We start from the raw sequence: 23,210 nt of genomic DNA, 5'->3' as shown, positions 1-23,210 counted from the left end.
GACACAAGAGAACTGCTTTGCTTTAGGCATTGAAAAACCTTTATAAAAATCACAGGCTGCCACTGTACTTTTGTCATGTTAATCTCTTAATGGGGTTATGGTAATCTGTGTGGGAACAATAAACCTGGGATGTGCTGGTAGAGTCTTCTACCAGGCAGACTTCTACTCTGCTACATAGACATGGAAGGATGGTCCAGTGGTTAGAGCACTAGCCTAAGATTTAGAAGAGCTGGGTTCAATTCCCTGCTCTGCCACAGACATACTGTGTGACCTTGGGCAACTCACTTAGCCTCCCAGCGCTCATCTGTAACATGAAGAGCAGCCATCTCTGCAGGGAAGATATGTACATTGGAAACAGTCATGTGTCTAGATACTACAGTAACAAGGGCCTTACGGTGAGACCTAGGGCTTCCCTAGAATAGTGGTACACGCCTACCCAAGGCCCAGCAGTAGAATTTGATGGCAACCAGATACGGTCTCTTCTCCCATCCCCTCAATTGACTGCAGGAAGGGAGCTGCCCAGAGCCCTCTGTTACATCTGCCTGAGCCCAGGCACACGGAGCAGAGTATCACTCAGTGCAATACAGCAGGGGCTGCAGGTTAGGTCACAAAACAGCAGAGGGCGCTGTTCCCAAGTCTGCCACTGATGCAGCGCTGCCCTATCGCGTCGACACACAAAGCTTTGGGTTGGTTTTCCAGCTACAACGAGAAATCTCAGTATTGCAGCTTTATTTTGGGACACCCACACACACGGACACACACCAGGCGAAGAGGGAGAACAGGACAACTGGTGCACACACTGATTACGGAACTACCAAGCGTGCCAGGCACCACCACGAGTCGGGAACAACAAACAGCAACATATAATGCAATATAGGCAGAACGGATGGAGTTTTATACGGCCGGGGCACTGCAGAGAAGCAAATCCCTTCCTGAGACTCAGGGTGGAAATATCCAAGCGCTGAATTTGGCATTCGCAGATTTAGAACCAGAGCACAATCTCCTTTTTTTTTTTTTTTTTTTTTTTAACATTTCCCACCACTGCATTACCCGCAGCACTATTCCCCCCGTGGTACTGCTGCTGGAGATCTAGCTGGGAGGAAAAATAGTCTTGTGATTACAATGCACAGGATTGAGGACCTGGGATCAATTGCCAGCTCTGTCACCCACTTCTTGCTTGGCCCTGGGCATGTGGCTTAGTTTCTCTGTGCCTCATTTCCCTAACTATATAACGGGGATAAAAATACTTCTTTACCTCACCCCTTGTCTGTCTTCTCTATTCAGGTTGTAAGCACCAGGTGGGTCGGGATCGGCATTTACCAGGTGCACGCACAGCACAATGGATCCCTGGTCTTGGTTTGGGCCTCTTGGTGCTAATGCAGTACAAACAACAGGGCTGATGGGCCGGCGAGCTGTCCAGGGGAAGTCTAGGCGAGACGCTGGTTAAAGCGCTAGCAGTTGCCTTGCCTTACGTACAGTAGCTGCTGCAATTGCTGCCCTCAGTGGAACTGTGCAATGCCACCCCTCGGCGGACAGCAGTGGACACGCGGAACAGACGGGCCGCCATTACAGGGACGTGCGGATGCTCTGACAGACATACCACTCCATCAGTGCTGGGCCACCCTACCTGTTTCTTTTTCAGCTTGGAGATCTGCTGCTCCACCATGGTGATCTCCCGATCCACTCGGTCCATGTTCTGGATCAGCTCCTCCTTCGAAAGTCTGGAGGGTAACAGATCCAGCTCCGAGTCAGGGTGGGCGGGGCTGACCGGAGACACGGGTTCCAGCTTTCCTGTCAGGCTTCGCTCCTGTGGAGAGTAAGAACAATCCGATCAGCGATTTCAGCACCTCTCCCTCACATGCCCTCATCACGTGTTGCAGATGCGCACTTCCCTGGTCACTTTCCGGCCCTTTAACACGGACGCTTCAAAGAACCTGCTACACTAAGCAAGGCTGGCCGCATCACCCGGACACTCTACAAACTCCCCGGCTCCCCACAGAACAGCTAGTTAAACTCCAGAGAATGAGAAGGTGGCCTTCATCTTTATGGTCACCCATGGTACTGGTCCAAGAAAGGCCACTCACTTTGGGACCATCCATTCCTGCAGCAGTCACACCCCACAGAAACCATAAAACCATCAACTTCCCAGGTCAAACTCCTGATGGCAGGGGACAGAGCTTTACTGATAACTGGTTCCAGACTACCACAAAACTTAACACGACAATAGCCCTAACAACTAAATTGAGGGAGAGAGAGTAAAGCAGGCACGCACTTTGTTCTAAAAGAATTCCAGAAGCCTCCCCAAGAGAGAGAGAGAGATCTAGTCCACCTGGGGGGTGGGGGTGGGGGGATTTCATGCTCTTGTTAATTTGGGGAGGAGCTCAGATACTAGGGTGGTGGGTGCCAGATAAATAAGAAAAAAAAGACAGCTATATGAGAGACTAGGTTAGATAAAATAGAACTAATGACAAATGTCTGTCTACAGGCTCTAAAGCAAACAGTGTTGGAGGAAGTGCTCTTCAAAAAAGAAACTTCATGGAACAATACAACCTAACAGAGCTTCAAAGAATAGCTCTCATTAGGATGGTGTTTGCTGGGGGGGAAGGGGGAGGGACGACACCACTGGGGAAAAGATCAAAATGTTCAGCACTTTTGATTTTTCCCAAGCAAAGTAATGGTTTAGCTACTACTAATTAGCCAATATCTCCTGACAGTCTTCAACAATAATCCTGCTGTTGTGCAATGCCTTTCACCCCAAAGATCTCGAAGTGTACTTACTGATATACAAACTTGGCAAAGGGTTCCGTTCACCCACCACTGAAATGAAGCCACCTCTGGGCTGAAGCACTGCAGCTGATTAACATCGCATGGCAATGTGAGAAGTAGTTTAGAACTGGACACGAACATCAGCTCATCCCAACGCAAGTAGAGTTCGGCAAAGAGGATTCTGCCTTGCTCTTAACTAACATCTGCTTGCACACAACCTCCTCTTTCACATGCAACAGAGCCCAGAAACCTTGAGCGCCTTGCTGCACGTCTAGCAAGGACTTGAATATCAAGGCCTGAAACAGCCTGGGGAATTTCAAAAGGCAAGAGACAGATTCATCCAACCTGGCAGGACACTGAAGTTAACGCTCGTGCCTTTATAAAGAGCATCAATAGGATCTGTAACTACACATCAGACTCTCAATTTTGTGTCTTATTTCCTATCACCACGTGGGGCCCTGCTTCCATGCTGACTCAGCGCATCCCCATAGTTCCTTACCGTCTCCTGTCCCAATGCTGACCCAGCCCTGACCCTATTTTGCTGTGAGATCCTACAGGATCCCAATACGACAGCCTATTCTGGCCTAATGCATTCCACTCATATTTGTAAGCTACAAGACATCGTAATTAAGTTTATCTGTTCAGTTATTTTGCGATGGGATGGGGTTTCTTTTCCCCCAGGATGGAAACAGGGGAGGTAAAAATGATGGTTTAGTTTGTAACCTTAAACCACAAGCTGCTCAATAATCACCCTGCAGCTGCTCTGAGAAAAATATGAAAAAAAAAAAAAAAAAGCGAACAAGCAACGAAGTTCACACAAAACTTTGCACCTTTATTACAGCAGCCTTACAACTAGAGACAAGTCTGCCATTGTTCTCCAGCACCAACTGGTGCTTTTCATTCCTTCCAGAAGGGCTCCCTTTCTCTCTGACTCCCGGGCTGTGGATGACTGCCAGGCTAACTTCCCGCCTGGACCAGCAACAGGTGGGCTATTCATTAACTTACCACTTGTACTTCGGGGCTGTTTCCTCCTTTGGGAGGCACGGGGCGACGTGATCTCAGACCGCAGCTAGCTGGGGCCAACGATACGACACAAGAACGTTCTGCTGCGTTGGTTAAAGCGCCAGGCGTCCGCACAGTTAAGCGCTATGAATTGCTCTGGCCCGGACATCTTTACCCATGATGAAACCTTCTGGGATTGTCGTGTGCGTAAAAAAAAAAGATACCACCTAATGACACTCGAGCGTGTCTTAATTAATTAATTAATAGCTGCTTACTGGAATGTGCAGCTGCAGCATGTAACCTCCACCCCTGCTTTTTGAACTCCCAAAGCAGCCTTAGAAGTGGAGCGTGCATCACAATGCCACATCTTAAGCCTTGCTCCCCACTCAAGCCGGCCCTGGACAGCTTTGATACTGTTCAAGGGATTTTCACCACGCTGCAAATGAAGCTTCATGCTGCTTGCAGTCAAGTTTCACTCAATTATAAGCAGGTTTCACTGTGCTAGCCTCCCAGAAAGCAAAGCCTGTTGACTCCTCGATGGGTATTCGGTGCCGCAGTCAAAGGGAATCATCATTTTCTTTTGCTCAGCCAGAGCAGAGGAGGACTGAAAGGGGAAGAAGTTGCAGCAAAGGATGGAGAGGAAGAGATTTCTGCCCAGGCCCCATTCCAGCCACTGGAAAGAACTGAGATAGGACAGTCAACGCTCTTTGTGAGCACCTTCTTCTCCTGGCATTCTTGCCTGCCAGTGGCTGTCCCAGAGCTTCTGACCCCAGGGCCACAAGGGCTAATGAATAATGTTCTTACTTTTCTTTGCTCCCCCCTTTATACAACTCTGCTAAGAGAGAAGGAGTTTGTGGATAAAAAGACATGTACAATTCCAAGACTGGACTCACAGAAACCAAACACCCAGGAGGGTCTCTCTTCAAATGGCTTTATTCCAGTAAGAGTGTTTGGTAGCTTTAGAGGCATGTTGGCTCATCAATGCCGCTCCTGCTTCCGCCACCGTGAAGATAAAGCATAGTAGCAATCTGGATATTAATATCCTTTCCCCCACCACATTCCTTACTATCACAGGATGGGTTTTTTCATTTCTTAGCATGAGAAGATACCACAAAGGCAGCTGAAGAAGTTGACTACAAACGTCCCTCCAAAAACCAAGCTACAAGAGCATTAAACACATACTGAGAAGGCAAAACAGTGGGTTTCTGTCTCGCTAGATTTACACTGGGATAAGATGGTGCAAGTGCTCAGTTACCTGACAACCACAAGCGGAGAGCTGAGGCCTGGCCTTCCTCATGGGCAACTGTTAAGCCTTCCCTGTGCTCTCAATTTTCAAAGCCAGAGGAAGCAGAAGATAGATTTTTAGGCATGCAATGCATGGTTTGCTCAAGCCTATGGGACAGCAGGAGTGGGAAGAAAATTGTGTGGTGATGGTGTGTAGGTGAGCGAATCAGCAGAAGTCATTTCAGTCCACAATTTCAGAGAGCGAGAGAGAGAATCGAACTCTAAGTACAAAACAACCAAGTGAAACTGGCCCACATTTGGCAATATGCAAAACGTAAGGAACTTTAAAAGATTAAAGCCCTTTTTGTAAAACCTTTGGAGACTCTGTTTCTGCTCTCCAGTCATATTTTCAGCCTACGGATGCTGGAAGAGAAGCGATGGTATAGTGGAGCAGAAAGAATGGCAGAGCGCTACCCTACATAAAAGTACCGTCATCACGCACGATGTCAGCGGTGCTCAGAGGCTCTTTCAAAATGGGGAATTGCCATTTTCACAGACACAGGTATCTAGACAGAGAGAGACAGACAACAAGGACGCGGGAGAAAGGGAATGAATGCAGAAGTCTCTTGGGAAACTCACACCTGATAATGAGGTTCAGGGAGTAGCACTCTTGTTTTTAAAAAGAAACCCTTATTCCTAAGCGCAAAAACCAGGTGCACATGAAAAGATGGTGACACAGCTGCCTGCCACAGTCAGCTTGAAAAGGCTGGACTTTCAAAGCAGGTTAAGTAACAGCAAGCGGTGGGCACTTGAATCCCCGAGGTGTACTCCAACCTTCTCCATTAGCGCTCTTCCTGGGAAAGGAGGCCTGATTGCCTCCCGGGGTGAAGAGCGCTGAGCATGAGTGTTCGCAGATTATGAATTTAAAATACTCTTGTGCTTGACTCAGTCAAGTAACGAGGGCCTAGGGCTCTTTTGATGCAGCAGCTATTGCTGGGAGCAATCCTGTGCTGTCAGAGGCCTGGACTGGGTGACCTAATCGGTCTGTTCCCTCCCCAATTTCCATGGCAGAATACATAAGGAGATGCTCAGTGAAGCTTACAACAGCACGCCTTACACACAGTGATTGCTATGTCACCAGAACATCCAGTTTTTCTACTGTTGGTTCTTTGTCACTGTGAGAATCTGCCTGTTCTTTTGCACAAGTGCTGATATCTTGGCATCAAACGTGTCATAAGCACGCCTAAAACCGGCTGTTTGGAATGCTCTAAAGAGACAGGGGCCATGTAAGTAATTCAGCCCGACCTCATACGGGTTCAACATTAAACGTTCATGACAGAGAGAGACCTTGTGGCACAAACCTCAAAGGGAAACGGCACACTGTGGGGACACGACAACTCAGTGCAATGCATCTCCTGAAGATTACCAGGGAAGAGAAGAAAGCAGGGTAGCAAAAGCCAAAAAGGAGAACAGGATGGGCACATAACAACATATCCTTTGAAGGTCCATGCCAATGGGCCTCTCAGCTGCCCACAGAACCCTTGGAGAGGAACAAAAGATTGGGAATCTCCCATTCACATTATGACTGGGACTGCCTTTTCCTTGCTCCAATGTTATCCCCCCCACCCCCGTGACATGGCAGCTCAAAGCATCCAGCCAAGAGGGGGATGCTCCAGCTCCCAGCAAGCCAGACACTGCTGGATTGTGCTTGCTAGCTGCAGAGAGAAATCCCATCCTGAGGGAGCATCCTGGACCAGAAAGTCAAATATTTGTGAACTGCATCCTTAAAATAGGAGCCCAACTCACTGCTAGGGAAGGTGGTTTTGTTTTTTTAAATGGTAGCAGTGGTCTGCTTCCTAACACTGAAGAAGCCACTTAAAGCAGGCTCTATATAATGATGTTGACGCCTGGGATCCTATCACATCCAGGTTTTAAATTAACATAGTGTGAAACGTAAAATTCTTCTTATTAACGAGTAGTCACAGCCTTCAAAACCAGCATGCAGCCCAGAGAGTTAGAATCAATCTGCTGGAGGGAAGAAAACAATTACTTCATTACTCAAGTCGATACTTTCTCAGTAATTATACTGTTTCCATGTGATTTGTTTTTATACACAGCTAACAGCTACCGTAGTCCCTGTTTATCCCTGGTGTTGTTATTATGCGATTTGTATGATAACAAGGGGAACAAGGGTGGGGGCGGGGGGCCAGGATTAATGTAAAGCCTCCCTTGGTAATAACAGCTGCTGCCATAAAATAAAACAATTAACACTAGAGACACACTCCATCTGAGAGGAGAACCTGTCCTAGATTTTTATTCTGTATGCGGTTGTCCCAGGCATAGGTCCCACCAATAAAAATCACAGCTCTTCACTGGAGGTCCCACCAATAAAATCAAAGCTCTGTATATTATGAGTGCCACCTTCACCTTCTGGGATGCAACTGATAGCGTCTCTTATTTTAAACGGCAGAGACTGGGGAAGAATATGTAAAGCCGTCATGGCCCAATGTTTCTAAAACAACTGCAGATTCAGGGCTTGATTCAACTTTCCCGGACTTTAATTGGAGTCTGCAGTGGGCCCGATCTAGCTATCACACGGCGGTTTAAAAGATGCACGTGGGCAAGCGGTCAAAGCACAAGATCAGGAATTCTTGAATGCCGACTCCACCTCCAACAAGGACTGCCCTCTGCAGCCTTGGGGCTTGTCTACACTTACCGTGCTGCAGTGATGCAGCTGCAAGGGAAGACGCTACTTTGCTTCTCCCGTCGGCATATAGTTAATCCACCTCCACAAGCGGCAGCAGCTGTGTCGAAGGGAGAAGCTCTTCCGTCGGCACAGAGCTGTCTGCACCGGGGAGTTAGGCTGGGATAACTGCGTCGCTCAGGAGTATGGCTTTTCCACATATCTGTAGTGACATACGTTTGTAGTGTAGACACTTCACCTTCCCTCACAGTAATTAAACCTATCAACCTCACTGGGTGGGCTGAACAGTCAATGCCTGAAGAAGAACGGCGCTGTTAGCATTGTGCATCAGAAGCAGTAATACTAAATAGACGGGAGGTGGGGTTGGAGAGTGGAGAATAAGCGAGGCAGAGGGAAGAGAGAGTTCAAAACAGCTGGTGCAGCTGAAGAGAACTAAAGAAGAGGAGGAAGGGGCTGGGGTGGGGCATGGAGGATGTGGGGGAAGGACAGATCAATAATATGCTGCTTTTTTTTTTTTTTTTAAATCCTTCCATGGAGGGCAAATCACCTGCCGGTGCAAAGTAAGTATTGCTCCTGCCTTCAGACACATATCTGCATTTAGCACTTTGAAAGGTAAGAGATAAATGAGAGAGGTTTTAGAATGAAGGCATGGTGGGAGACACACAATGGAGCCCTTGTTCACATCTGGACTCACCCAGACCTCAGGGCGAGCTGTGACTGGCTTGAACCTGGGTTTTCTTGACAATGAATCAGCCACCTTTCCAAAGCCCCAGGGGACACCACGTCATAACTTTGGAACCTTCACTTTCAAGCTGGTCAAATAAAGCTATGCTGTCTGAAAAAGAGGGGGCAAAGTCTAGTGGTTATGGATACGGAATTGGGAGTCAGGTCTCTGTTTTTAACCTTCTCTCTACCACTGCCTCAGTATGTGTGTTCCGGCAAGTCATGATGGCTCTCTGCCTCAGTTCACCCATCTATAAAATAAGTAGTCTACCAACAGTCTCTTCATTCCAGGAGCATGAGCAACTTCAACATCAAATGTCTGTAAATTACTTGGTTAACCCAGTTTAATGAAAGACGTGACAATTAGGAAATTAAAGGATTGTCCAACTGCAGTTTGATTGATTGAGTTATTAAACACAGAGTTTTGTTAGAACTCTGAGCTTCTACCCCCAATTCCTTCTGCTTGCACATCCCAGGTACACCCACAGGGTAAAAGAGAACAGTTACAACAGACAGCTGGATGACAACTGCTGCAGACCCACAGTGGGCAAAATTCAATTCAGACCTAAAAATGAAGGAAGCCCTTGCGTCTAGACAGACAGTTGAGGAGTATGAATGCCTGCGATTTTATCTGGGGACATAATTCTGTCATCTGAATCTTTCTTATCTCTACATACCCATCAAACGCATCTTAAATCTGCAAACTAATTAAATTCCCAGTATGCAGTTAGCGAGAGTCTGTGCCACAAGGCAGAGCCACTATTTGCTCTCTAGCCATCTGCAAGAACCTGTGGTTTGGAGAGCATTGTGCGATTTCGTAAACCTAGAGTAAGTACTAAACCCAAGGGCTATTAAGGGCTGTGATTCCTATGGAAGTGGGAGAAGGGGAAGAAGGCTGGGAAGTATCTTCTCCAGTTTTGTACTAGAGATAGCAGGTCAGGGAATCCAGGCCTCCCGATGCCCAATCTAGTGCCCATTTTCCCCCTGGATTGCACTGCAAAAACAAGCTTATAAAAATGTTAAAACCAAAGAGGTCAAATGTATATTTAAATATAGTTAAAAGTCCAGAGGGAACCAGGCTTAACCCTAGAGCATCTGCAATCCAAACATTACAGCCTTGTGCTAATGCAGCAGATGAGAGTCAAAATGAATAGAAACAACCATGAAACTGACTAGCTGGTCATATCTTCCCAGCAGCGGGAAAGGCAGAAAGAGGTAAAAGAGCATAACTGTGAAAAGCAGATCAGGTTATTAAACTTCTTTTGTTTTTTTATCATCTGGCATTTTACTGACCCTTTCTGTAGCCCAATCTGTTTAAGGGAAATGTAATTTTTAAACCCTTAGGGTTTTCCATTGACCGAATCTTTGCAGTAAAACTAAAGGTGGCGTTAGCTTTTCTGGACTGATCCAAGTGCAGGCAGTGCTGTAAACTGTGCTTGATTCCTGGTCGCAGTTAATTTAATGCTTGCCAAAAGTAACGTCTCAAGAACACAGCAGCACTCGTTCAGAATTCCTGCAGCCCAACACCAGGCAAACCGCTCTGACTTGGGACCACCAAACGACACTCCCTTTGGTCTCAGGACTGCCTTCTAGCGATGGGCAGAAGTAGTTCTTACTAAACCACAGTAACTACACCCGTAACATAGTAGGAAAGGGGTGGGTGAAAAAGGCATCTGCAGAACGGTGCAGTAACTGTAAACGGTGCCTTAATAATACACCCCCACAGCCCACCAAAAAAGGAGTCGAGTAGCAAGTACTCTAACATTCGCAAGCAAAACTAATCAGAATATTTAAGTAATTTTAAAGCTGTGGGATCTAAGGATTACCTGTGTTTTCCTCAGTTCCCACACACAACAGCATGTGAAGACAGCAGCAGAAGAGTAAAAAAAAATATCATACTCATAGGATTTTAAATAGTAAATATTCTCACGGGAGTTAATGAAGCAGGAGACTCAGCAGCTGTATAAGAGAGAGCATTGATTGGTTGTTTTTGTTTTTTTTTTTTTTAAATATGTAAACTTTTTGAGAGGACCCATGCAATTCCATTCCCTGTACCCGGGTGATTTCCATGCAGCCAGAGCACAAAATATCCCAAAAATTTTTTAGCTTGCACAAAACTAGGTCAAGAAATTTCCCCAAAGTTTCAACCAGCTTGAAGCAATTTAACTGCAAAATAAGTAACAAATGCTGACCGTCCCTCCCCCATCTCCACCAACAGATTTATGAGGTTGGTAAACCCTTCCCGTTCGTGTTCTGGTTAAATGCACGAACTGAAGCGCAGTATCTGGTCTTGCAAAACTTGTTTGCGTTCAAAGAAGCCATTCCACGTTATTATACTTAACAGATGCCGCCTCCGGGCTTGCTAAGATTCCAGAAGAATACAGAAGCAGCAATGACAATGTATACATGCTTCAAAGCAGCTCAGAACAATGACCAAATCCTGAAAGACTTACATAAAACTCCCATTGCACTCGTAGGTCTTATACTAACCAATGGATGTTCTGTCTCTCTCATTACCTCCTTGCATTTCCCGCTAGTAGATAATCATTGTATTGATGTCACACATTCCCCTAGTGAGATCATATGAATTATGAAAACTCAGCTACCGAACTATTTATTATAGGTGGGCTAGTAGTGGGCACCTATTATTAAGGGTTGTCTGAGCCTTTGCATTTCAAAGACCCTGTTTTCAGCTGCTCTTAACTTTGCCAAAATTTTAACCATTTGGGCTGAAACTTTCCATGCTGGGGGTCTACCTCAGGTTGATTTTTCATTTTATTTTATTTTTGTAAGTTTCAGCCAAAACAGTTCAGCCATTCCCAAAAACGAGGTTAGGGAAATATATATTGGTTTGCAATGTTTTAAAAAAAATATATATATATTCTGGCAACTTTTTCCATAAGAAGCTTTAGCACCTCCGTGCTTTGGAGCAGGGACTTGAAATTTGACAGGGGTGGCCCTTGGGTCAGGCATGTGCCTTTTGCTGTTCCTGTGAAAACCGGTCCAAATTTGGCTGAGGTTGAAAAATCTGTTCTCACATGCGCAATAGACCCTTCTTCGAATTCAGCAGCTAACAGCTCTGAGGATTCCGTCCTCACGGAACATACTTTATCCCCTCATAGCTCCTACATGCGACCGGATTGCACAGGCTCCATTCTCCACCAGAATGACTGAGCAGGCTCCATCCCAGGGCTATAGGGGCTCCGAAAGACTTTCCCTATAATTGCTGCTCCAGGTTGGGTCTGCGTCCAGACACCTGAACTGAGAACAGGGAGGGAGTCCGACAGAGACACGGTGGGGGAGGTAATATCTTTTACTGGACCAACTTCCGTTGGCAACAGAGACAAGTTTTCAAGGAGCCCTAGTCTCTTTTGTGCTCTCACTGAAACCCCATGTTGGGCCCAGCAATCTGCAGGAGAAAGCCACAGGACTCGAATGCAGTCCCAACATTAATGGACACTTTTAGACCTTAATATCTCTGTGCCTCGGCTCCTCATCTGTAAAATGGGGATACCACCACCCTGTCCCCTGTCACCTCATCTGTGTGCTGTGGAAATAAATTATGCACTCAGATACTATAGTGATGAGTGCCGTAGAAAAGCTCATGAGGAAATTAAGAATTCTGCATTCAGATCGGGGTCTGAATAGCGTACAGTAAATGAGACCTAGGGTCACACATTCAACAATGAGGATAAAACAAAATATTGAATAGTTGTTCATTCATTGAGCTCTGCCCATCCTGTGCACTAAACGAGGCACGGGTCCTGTGGAAAAAATGGTATGTAAGTGTCATTAAAGACTATCGTGATGCTTATGCACAAGGAGGCTGAATTAAGATTGCACAGACAACCTTAATTCGGTCATTTCCTATCCTTTCAGTGCTTGACTTTGCAACCTTAACATTTGTTCAATGTAGATTTTGGTGTGTGAGAGTGTCCTTTCACCTGCCCTCAAGGCACTCAAGAGCAAAAATAAATATAAGTGAGCTCCCTTTTTCTGGTCACGTACAAATTCAACCCTAAATGCGACACCATCTGCTTCACAGAGAAAGAATTGCTTGGGTAACAAGCTGGGCTTCTGTTAGCCTCATAAGGAATTCAGTTACAGTACCACTGACATAATCACACCCTGCATGAATGAATTCAAGGTGATGGCAAAAAAAAAAAAAAAAAAGAGAGAGACACCATTCCCTTCCTTCTATTTTTAGCACATAAACAAACCTGCTTCTACTTTTTCCTCAGCATTTGCATGTCTAGCTGCCTCTCTTCTGTGGCTGACATCTTTAGATGTTGAACAGTTTGCTAAGTCTCTCTCTCCATACACACACTTACTTCACTCCCATGAAGCCCCCCCACACACACACTTTCACTCCCATAAAGCCACACACACACACTCACCTCACTTCCATAAAGCTACATCTGAGGTTTACATTTCCTTGATTGCAAACACTTGCCACCGTTACAAAGTAAAGCCCAGAGTACAAAGGAAAAAATAAGACCCTAGGTAAAACAGACCTCAAAGCGCACACATTGCTCTTTTGGTTTATTGGATGGAAAGAGAGACCGGAGGTGCATTTTCAGATGTGGGAAAGAATAAGAGTATGACAAAATCCTGCATTTGGAGGCTCAAAAATAGAACTTGGGGGAGTAAATTCTGTTTAGGTTTACAAAGGCCAATTTGAACATGCACAAGTAGGATCTGGAGGCCCCACTGTTTCAAACCCATGTTTGAAATTTTGTCCCACAAAGTGACTTCCTGCACTATATAGAAACTAGCCCTCACAGAGAGGGATTGCTCAGCAATAACTGAAATGCAACCATCTCTTGGGTGGAAGAGAATACCTGCCAGCAAAGCTACAAAAGAGGGGTTTGTCTGCTGTCTTTTAAAAGAATCAAACAGTGAAGAATAAGAACTTCTCCAACTGAAATCACAGGGTGAATTTAGGGAGGCAAAATTTAACTATCCAATTTGGAATTTGGCCAGGGGAGCTCAGTTAACATCCCACCACTTCCCAAAAGAATGATTGAGATCTTTAACGGCCACAGCTGTAGCTCTCTAGAGAGACCAACATGTGACAGCTGACACATGGGAACACAGCAGAGAAATCCACATCACAGTACTCTTCATTATTTCCTACAGCAGGGGACCCCTTGATGCAGATTCCTACTGGTTCCAACTGGGGCTTACTGGAAAACTGGCATCAGCTGTTCTGTTGGATCGTAACTGCTAGCTCGCTTATCTTCCCTTGGCATATTTGTGTTTATAGTAAATACACTTTTGTTTAAAGAAAAGTCACACGCAAATTTTAACAGGATTTTATTATCAATAGAAGAAAAACTCTTTCGCGGCCATCAATATAACCCACCTTTACCTTCAAGGCTAAGGACCCACCAGTGCTTATGAATTCATAAAGGTATCATATGCCACTTGGAAGCTCTGATCAATATTATTTCTGATATATTTCCTACTACCACCACTCTTCCCGCTCCATAAATACATTCATTCTACAATCAAGTCTGTTACCCATAACGTTACCTGCTTATCAGCTGCCTCTAAGAAATGCCATGAGTAACTGGAAGATTATATGAAAGTTAGTCTTTACTGAGCAGCTATGGAAAAAAACAGCCAGAAGAAGAAAAGACATAAGAAAGCAAACCAGAAACCTCATTCTGCAACTCTCTTCCTCACTCACTCACATAATCCCTACTCACCATCAACAGCATGATCATGGCTCAAAACCACAATCGCTTTCACTGGAACTTGAAAACCTCCACAGCACTCTCAGAGCTACCTAAACATTGGCAATATGCTTCCCCAGAATCATGTCAGTGTCATACATGACCTCTTCCCACCCCCTTCACTCGTTCGCGCTCTTTCCTGTCTCTCTTATTACTGTAATTACTTTACGTAAATAAAAATTCTGAGCAACCCCTCCAAACACACAGATTTAAGTCACAGGGATTCCTTGGGGGCAAAAGTGCTGACCCAGAACTTCAAAGCCTTTTTACTTTTCCCACAGCAGCTCTGTTTCTTGAGTCATTTGTAAACAGCCTGGACAAACCACACAGTATACAATAGAGGACAGCCTTGCACTGATCATAGGAACTTGAACAACTCCTACGAACATCTACTGCAAGCAGCATTCTCACAGATGTAGCCATCGTTAAGCCATAGATCCCATTCCCACCCTGGTCCATGCAAAACACCACTTTGGAGTGATAAACCACTGTTCAACAAAGAATCTCAAAGTGAATCAAACAACAGCTCAGCTTCAGCACCCATGCAAGGGAAGTACAGAATTAGGGATGATCGAGAAATCATATTTCTCCCATCATGCCTAGGAAAATATATTTGAAAACTGCCATCAAAAATTTCTGCATTTTAGTCAAAAAGCAAAGTTTGGAAACTCTTCTTCCTTTCAGTTTTCAGAAATCAGAATCCAAAAATTCTTCAGTTATTGGGGGTTTTTCAATGAAACCCCCAACATTTTCTGTTGGGAACAGAAACTTTTCATGCACATTTCCACTTCGTCAAACAAGCCTCTTTCCATCGAATAAACCGCCTGCATTAAATACAACTTTCAGACAGGTAAACTGAAGTATAACACATTTGGAAGAAATATCTTTGAAACAAAGCGTGTGCACTTAAAGTCACACAACAAATCTGTGGCAGAAGCAGAAACTGAACCCAACTGCTCTGATTGCCACTAACACGATCGCATCTAATATAAAGAGTTCAGATCACTGACTTAATTAACGTCCAAACAAAGGGACCCGGGGAATATATATTGGTGTGAAATTTAAGGGATGACTCAAATAAAACTTTTAAAAACTAAGGCCTAAAACACAAAGCAGCAGTGAAAGTAATTTTACACATTTCGCCTGGGATTTAGAAACCCAAATTCCTTTGCAAGTCAATGGCATTTGGATACCTAACTCACTAAAACACCTTTGAATATTCCAGCTTTCCCCCCCAAGGTCTCACCTGCCCTATTTATCGCACACAGAAAAATATGGTCACAATATTTCCAGCACGCCACATAACCAAGAACAACGGAGGTCTTTTAAACCTGTCAATCACAGGAGGCACATTCCCACAGATGAAATGATTAAGAAAGCTTGACAATTTCCCCAAATATCTGCAGTGACCTAGACCATGAGCCCTCAATACAGTAACAAGGTCTCAAACAATACAGACCAAGAGTTTAATATGGATAATAAAATACGCCACACCATTTACTGTAAGAGCTTTGCTGTACACAAAGGTTGTACTGCTTTAATTATAGTTAGAGGTACAACCCTGCAGTGCAGGTATAAATGTTCTTATATCTGTATAGCTTACTCCTGTATAGGAAGGGGAATAAGCTATGTGGGTATAAGGCACCTTTATATGGATCTGAGCCAACACTAGGGGACGGTATTGGTAGAACAAAGTTTAAAACACCCTGTAGCTATACTGGTACAAAAGCGGTGCACAGACCAGCCCTAAGTGATTGGAGACACATAGTGACAGATCATTACAAATACGGGGACTGGCACAGCAGAAGGCTGAGCACCTTTCACACACACAGTTGTCAACGGAAGTTTTAATGTTCAGTGCCCTCTCATGTTCATAAATGGGAGAGGGTTTGGAGAAGAGCCGCGAGAATGATTAAAGGTTTAGAAAACATGCCTTAGAGTGAGAGACTTATGGCACTCAAGCTATTTAGCTTAAAGAGAAGGTTAAGGGCTGACTTGATTACAGTTTATAAGTACCTACATGGGGTGCAAATGTTTAATAATGGGCTCTACAATCAAGCAGCGAAAAGTCTAACAAGATCCAACGGCTGGAAGTTGAAGAGAGACAAATTCGGACTGGAAATAAGGTGTAAATTTTTAACAGGGAGGGTAATTAATCATTGGAACTACTTATCAAGGGTCATAGTGGATTCTACATCAATTACTCTTTTTAAATCAAGATTGGATGTTTTTGTAAAAGTTTGGTGCTAGGAACTATTTTAGGGAAGTTCTATAGAGCGGAGATATACAGGAGTTCAGACAGTCCCTTCTGGCCTCGGAATCCATAGGATCAGATCAGGCTTAAGGACCTCCACAAAGAGGGGAGGAATACTAGTGCAATGGAGGATATTCAGAGAATGGCCTGTTGATCATTCCAGAGTGAAATCTGTGCTCTACCCCCAGCACTGGTGGAGCAATTTAAAGTGCCTTTACCAGTTGTGGTCCACAAGGGGCAAGCTGGAGGAATAAAAAAGGCAGCAGGAAGAATCCCGTTAGTTTGTAAAGCCACTAGACACTGTGCCTGCAACACCAGAGACCAAAGGACTTTCTTCCAAGGTTGGACGCTCCAGTTGATTTGAGAGGGACGCCAGGTGCATCCTTCCACCTGGTGAGCAAACAGGGAGTGGAAAAAATTCCACGCAGCCCAGCTTCTATGATCATTAAAAAAAAAAAAAAAAGCCTTCTCAGCCTCATATCAGGGAGAAGAAATGAGATATCTAAAGCCCCGCCGCAAAGAGGGGCGGGGGAGAGGGGGAAGCCCATTTTCACAAACAGCATTTGAAATGGAAGTGTCCCTCTGAGGACACATTTAAAATTTCACCCTTTTGAAGGGGTTGGGGGTAGAGCAGGGCCTTCTAGGCCATGTAAATTTAAACGCTGGTGCATTCATGGCATCACCACGACAGCACTGTTTGGAGAGCGGATGTGTCAAAGAGTTCATCAGCACCAGCGCACCGTGCTAATCAAGGGAAGTTGGCTTGAGGGGGGGGCGAAATAGATTTGCAGGGATCTAGCAATCCAGCACATAAAATATTCCTGGGGGCAGCCTGGGCTGCTCCTCCATCCTCTCCGTTGTTGAAGAGCAAGGCACATGGCTTATACCCCAACGATGTTATTTACTCAACGCCAGGAGGCAGAGCTGCCTGGATGCTTCGGGGCTCCCCGGGGACGGACACAGAAAGGCAAGAAAAGGAAGGAATCACAAGCGTATCGAGAAGTTGTCTGCTACAATGGTATTATTCATGGCTGTCAAGTGGCTGGGCTTGGACTGAGTGGTGGGGCCCAGCCCAATCCCCCCGCCCCAGTGCACAACTGTCTGTACCACGAACGCCAACCCCGCCCCCGGCACCCCAGCTGGCACTGCTGGCAGGGAGGGCAAAGAGCAAATGGGTCACGAATGGGCCCCTCTCGGTGCTAGTGGCAATCCCTTTGCCACATCAGAGTCGAGAGGCTCTGATGCTACCCACGCTGTGGTGGTGGGTGTGCGTGGTCGTCAGCTGCTAGGCGAATCAACCCAGTACTTCTTACCAGCCCAAAATGCAATATATAAACAACAGTGATTGGATTAATCTCCCATCCATGTAATTTAGCATACAGGTGCTTTCTAGTAATTCGAGCAGGAGGCCCAAACTCAGAAGAGACCTTGGTTCTCTTTCTGGTTCTCCCGCTGATTTACTGGCTGGCGTGCAAATCACTTAAGCCTCTGTTCCTCCAGGTGCACAGCTGGAAATTCTAGGACTCTATGAAAATGTGTGTCATAAAAATACTCCAAAGATTTAGACAAAAGCTAATCGGGGGACAAAGGTGATTATCGTCATCATTCTTAATTGAAATGAAAACCGCTTTTTTTGCTCGTGGCTACAGACCTTCTCCCCCCAAAACAATGGCCGCATGCTAGAGCGCGAACCACCTGAAAGAGAAACTGGCCAGAATGAGCTGCCGTCACTGATCCAGAGAAGTAAAATGAAACAAACGAAGAGCAAGTAATAGTTTCAAAAGCACCAAAGTGACTCAGGAGCCTAAATCCCATTAACCTTCAATGAGACTTAGGAACTTTTTAAAAATGTTAAACTCTAAGTCTCATGGAAAGTCAATGGAATTTAGGCTCCTAAGTCAGTTAGGTGCTTTTGAAAGATTTACCCAGGACAAACTAAGGGCTAGTCCACACTGCCACGCTGCAGCTGAGCCACTGTAGCACATCTGGTGAAGATACGCAATGCCAAAGGGAGAGCTCTTTCCCGGGGCACAATTACTCCGCCTCAACGAGAGGCAGAAACTATGTCAACGGGAGAGCAGCTCCCGCCAGCCCAGCAGGGTGCAGACACCACTTTAAGTCAATGTAACTTACGTCGCTGGGGTGAGGGGGAGCTTTTCCGCACCCCGGAGCCTGGTAAGTTACATCGACTTGAGAGGTAGTATAGACAAGCCCTAAGAACAGAAAAAGAGGTTTTTCAGAATTCCTTCACTTCTACCAATCTATCCTGGATTTTAAGACAGAAGCTATCGTGATAGCACCTAACTTCTCCTCTCTATTGCAATAATACAAGGGTGCTTTTTTAATGAAACTGAAAGACTGAAGAAGAGCTCTGTGGAGCTCAAAAGTTTGTCTCTTTCACCAACAGAAGTTGGTCCAGATAAAAGATATGACCTCACCCTCCTTGTGTCTCTCATATCCTGGGACCAACATAGCTACAACCACGCTTATTTAAATCTGGCCATGCCCCTTTAAATGAAAGCTGGCTGGCCACATGCTATGGAATACACTGTTCTGAAACATGTGCATGTGACATTACAAAGACAATGTGTTCACTAAAACAATGGCAACCCACACCACACGGCCGCACCCAGCTGCAGCTGTTGCGTCCTTCCACTCCTCCAAGATATCCATTAGCAGCCCTAGAAATCATTCATTATATATAAAACACACTATTGCAATGAGCCCAAACACTCCAGAGTACATGAGTGTTACTCGTCTTCTGGGATATTTATGTGGAATGCTACTGCATCGTATTACACCAAGAATGCCCGATCAGGACCAGGACAGAATCCTGGGAAGGGCATTACACCCAACAGCCTTCGTTCATTTTATTGTAACTACCATGCATGCCATATGAATAAAACACGGGACTGTGTAGCAGTCTGAGACCCTGTTAGCACTGGTGTCCTAACATAACCATCAGCGGCACTATCAATCATGGTCAGCACGAGGCTGTACTCAACGGTTTATTGTTCCAATACCTGTGTAGACGTGTGGAAGGGGTTCCTAAATGTTTGCTGGTTATTTCTGAGGTCACTTCCTTCTTGCTTTCTGTCAGTAACACCAAGGCTCCGCCAACCCTGACCCCCTGGCTCAGAAGGTAGGAGGGAAGTGATGTTCAGATTTAAAGCAGCCCTGGGATACAGGCCTGCAGTGCGTGAGCTGGCCTGTTTTAATGCATTAATTGTGCTGCCACTAAAATCAAAGGGAGTTTTGCCATTTCCTGTGCATTTTTGCCCCAATAACCTTCATTCACCTGCTACACCACTGGCCATTTTACATTAAATAATGAAACTCAAATGGGTACAGGTTTTGATACAAACCCCAACCAAACCAGCCCTGCTTGCTCTAACAGGTGTGCACCTCGACAAATCTGGGCAGAACGGTGCAAACCAGGCAATATTTGGCAGGAAATGGACTTTGCTCCGTTCCAGATACCATCCTTGTGACTGCCCCCAATCCAGCCTCCTGTACCAACGACTGCCTTCACGCATGACACTACAGAGAAATACTGCCTCTTAAGTCGGCATGCTTCCACGTCCGCCAGTCAGCGGGTCGCCTAAGGGAAAGGCAGCTCCCCACTTGGAAAAGCAGGACAGCTCTTCTAGAACCTACTGCAAGTCCTCAGAATTTTCCCCGAACCAGCTAGAAGTGCCTAACATGCTATCCGGATCTTCACAGCAACCCCCCCGCGGAAATCCTTCATGTGCCGGGTTTGACAAACTGACTGTTGCTTTTGCATTGATTTCACTTGGAGGAAGCCGACACCCCGCGGCTTTAGAAACCGCCTCCCCCTCCCTGGAATGCCCCATGCTACATTCAGCACTTGTCCAGCCTTCACAGCGTGCTCAGAAAAAATATTATTTCACTGTCAGTTGAAAGCCCAAATGCTGCCAAATGGCCTCCAGATCAAAAGACTTCTAAGGGCTAAGAGGAAAGCAGCATCTCAGTCTGCTCATGACTGCAAAAAGCAGGAGTCGCTGAAAATGCAAACCGACATCCACGCCATTTCAGCAGCAACAAGTGTAAAACACCCCCTGGCTTTCTGGCTAAAGAAGTTTAAAAACCCCACAGATCCTTTAATGAGGATAAGCTTGCAAACAAATTTATTATCTGTTAGCAAAGCGGCAGCTTCCCACCAAGGCTGGAATTTCCATCTTGGTTTGGCAGGCGCAGGACTGTGAAATGATTACTGTGTTTGCCTTTCCTTTGCTGACTATAAAATCCCATTCCACTGCTCTGCCAAGAGTGACTGACGCTAATAAAATTCAGGCATTTGGAAGAAAGCAATAATAAACCTCCCTTTTGGGGCCTTTATGATGAAATTGCCCCACTCCAATCAGAGATTATGCTGCATTCATGAACACCAGTGATGTCTTGAAGTGCATGCATATCGGCTCAAATCAATATTTAGTTTCCTGGGGACCGTTAGTGCAGCTGTTGGAGAGGATCATTCAACTGCAGACTTACAAGAAGTCTTTGAAAATACTGCTTACAAGTATATTAGACATAGCATATTTTTACTTTATGTACTATTTGACACAGTTTTCAGTTACTTAACGTGACCAGCTTACACATGCAGGCATATTTATACATATTCAACATATATACAGACCTATTTATCTAGCATTTACATGTGTGTATCTATAAACACATGTGCCTAGTCTTTGTTGTAGCTGTTCATTGAAAATTACCAGTATACGTGTGTATATATAAACAAAGACAACACAGACACAGCGTTAAAGGGTTGAAAACCCACATTAATAGCATATATAAAATGCTCGATATATGTATTTCTAAGCTGTAACTGACTGAGTGTGAGCTAGCGTGCGTGTAGATATACAAGCAATCTTGAAAACCATATGATGGAAAGGCCACCTATTAATCATTTCTGTACCCTGTTCTGCCCTGGTTAGTCACATCGCCAGGACAAAGACAGCATGATTTGCACAACACAACAGCCTTTTCCAAGCGTCCACTGGGAGGATGGCATCCATGTGACGGAGATACAAAGCAGAGCCCATCAAAACTCACCCTCAGTTAATGGAGTAGGGAAGCGTGAAAATGAGGCACTTCCCCTGTCAGAGCAGCAACCAGAAAAGCAGGCTGAAAAGCAAACCTAGAAAGTGTAATCGTGTGGGTGGTGAAGCGCTCCAATACAGTGGTCTGGGGATAAAGCCTCTGCAAGTGTTCATCATAATGGGATGTTAATTGTGCAGCAGGAGGCCAGAACTGAGAAGCCCACGGGGAAGTGGTTGGGGATCAGAGCGCTGCAAGCGGGGAGTAAAGCTGATCTCCCATCTTCTGTGCTGCAGGGCTTGCTACAAAAAGAGCCATGCGGTGATATCATACACGAATGGCAGAGAACACAGAAGGAAGAGCGTTCCTTAGCACACAGCAGACAGGCTCCCGGTTTGCTCCTCTCTGCTACAGTTTTCATTTCACAAATGGCAATAAAAGGGCTCCACTCTCATTTGTCATCCCAACAGCCAGGCTGAGAGGTGATCCCATTCACTGGTGCACAGCTCGGGTGTCTCCTTCATGCGCTCCAGGTAGGAGTCAGCAGCAACTCTGCCCACTCAACCACCCGCACGTTTTGTTTTGGTGTCTGCCACTTGTTTCCCTTCTACAGGGCTGCTGGGAGAAACGCTCCTTGTTCTAATGGCAACTTTAGGGTGATCTGTTCTTGGAAAACATTCTACCAGGCCCAAGATTAAAGTCGTGCAGGAGAACCCCTGAGTTACGAACAACCCGGGGATGGAGGCTGTTCGGAACTCTGAAATGTTCAGAGCTCTGAAGAAAACATTAGGGTTGTTCTTTCAAAAGTTTTCAACTGAACACTGACTTGATCCAGCTTTGAAACTTTACTGTGCAGAAGAAAAATGCTACTTTCTCTTTATTTTTTAATAGCTTATGTTTAACACAGTACTGTACTCTATTTGCCTTTTTCCCCCCCTTCTTCTCTACTGCTGCTTGATTGTGTGCTTCCGGTTTCAAATGAGATGTGTGGTTGACTGGTCAGTTCATAGCTCTGGTGTTCGCAAATCTGCGGTTCTACTGTAGCCATTCCTAGATCACCATAAAATGGTAACAGTAGACACGGTACAGGCAGAAAACATACCCAGGCATGAAAGATATCATGTCAAGACTGAGATCTGGGACTCTCCAGTACCAGTTTGAGCTCCTGGTCAGGTGTGCTAACCCCCTTGGCTCAGATTATTTCAGGGAAGGAAGCCGAAATCGGGTTTACACATTATTACCTGTCTCCAGTATAATATGGATTGAATAAATGAGCCATCTAGCCCTGCATCCGGTGGCCAAAACCCAAAGCATCAGGGACTTACCCAAAAACAAGCCAGAGGAATTTGCATACATTGTGGTAACTGGATACTGTGTGCGCGTGGCACAGCCCCCTGCTGGATCGACTGCTCACCTAGTCCTCTCAGGTGAATGGTTCACCCTTTAGCTCCGCTTGCGGCAACCTGGAGCAGAAAGATCTAGGTTCTCTCTCTGCTGCCATCATGAAGCTGCAAGTGACCATGGAGCGACACCTGTAAAACCCTAGGTGGCCGTTGATTTGTTACACTTACAATACGCCGACATCCAGAGGACAACGTTAGTCACCTGTCCTAGCATGGATGTTTGTCAACATCCCCCTACCCAAATTAACCGTGTTTATATCCAGACTCTTCTAGATCGGCATCTGCTGCTCCGAAGAGGCAACAGAACATGCAATAACATGCTTGCCTAACGGCCT

The 23,210-nt window shown here is 45.5% G+C and overlaps 1 protein-coding gene across 12 annotated transcripts in view; it reads right to left on the bottom strand.

Moving 5' to 3' along the window:
- NCOR2 (nuclear receptor corepressor 2) overlaps nucleotides 1–23,210 on the bottom strand; it is a 399,104-nt gene that overhangs the window by 210,475 nt on the left and 165,419 nt on the right. For all 12 annotated transcript variants that reach the window (XM_084649222.1, XM_084649223.1, XM_084649220.1 and 9 more), the window contains exon 5: nucleotides 1,628–1,807. In XM_084649222.1, coding sequence (XP_084505348.1) covers nucleotides 1,628–1,807 — 180 coding nt within the window. The remainder of the gene's footprint in view (nucleotides 1–1,627; nucleotides 1,808–23,210) is intronic.

Source organism: Lepidochelys olivacea (genome assembly GCF_965140295.1).
Source record: "Lepidochelys olivacea isolate rLepOli2 genome assembly, chromosome: 15".
Lineage (NCBI taxonomy): Eukaryota > Metazoa > Chordata > Testudines > Cheloniidae > Lepidochelys > Lepidochelys olivacea.
This window is presented reverse-complemented; position numbering and strand designations above follow the sequence as displayed.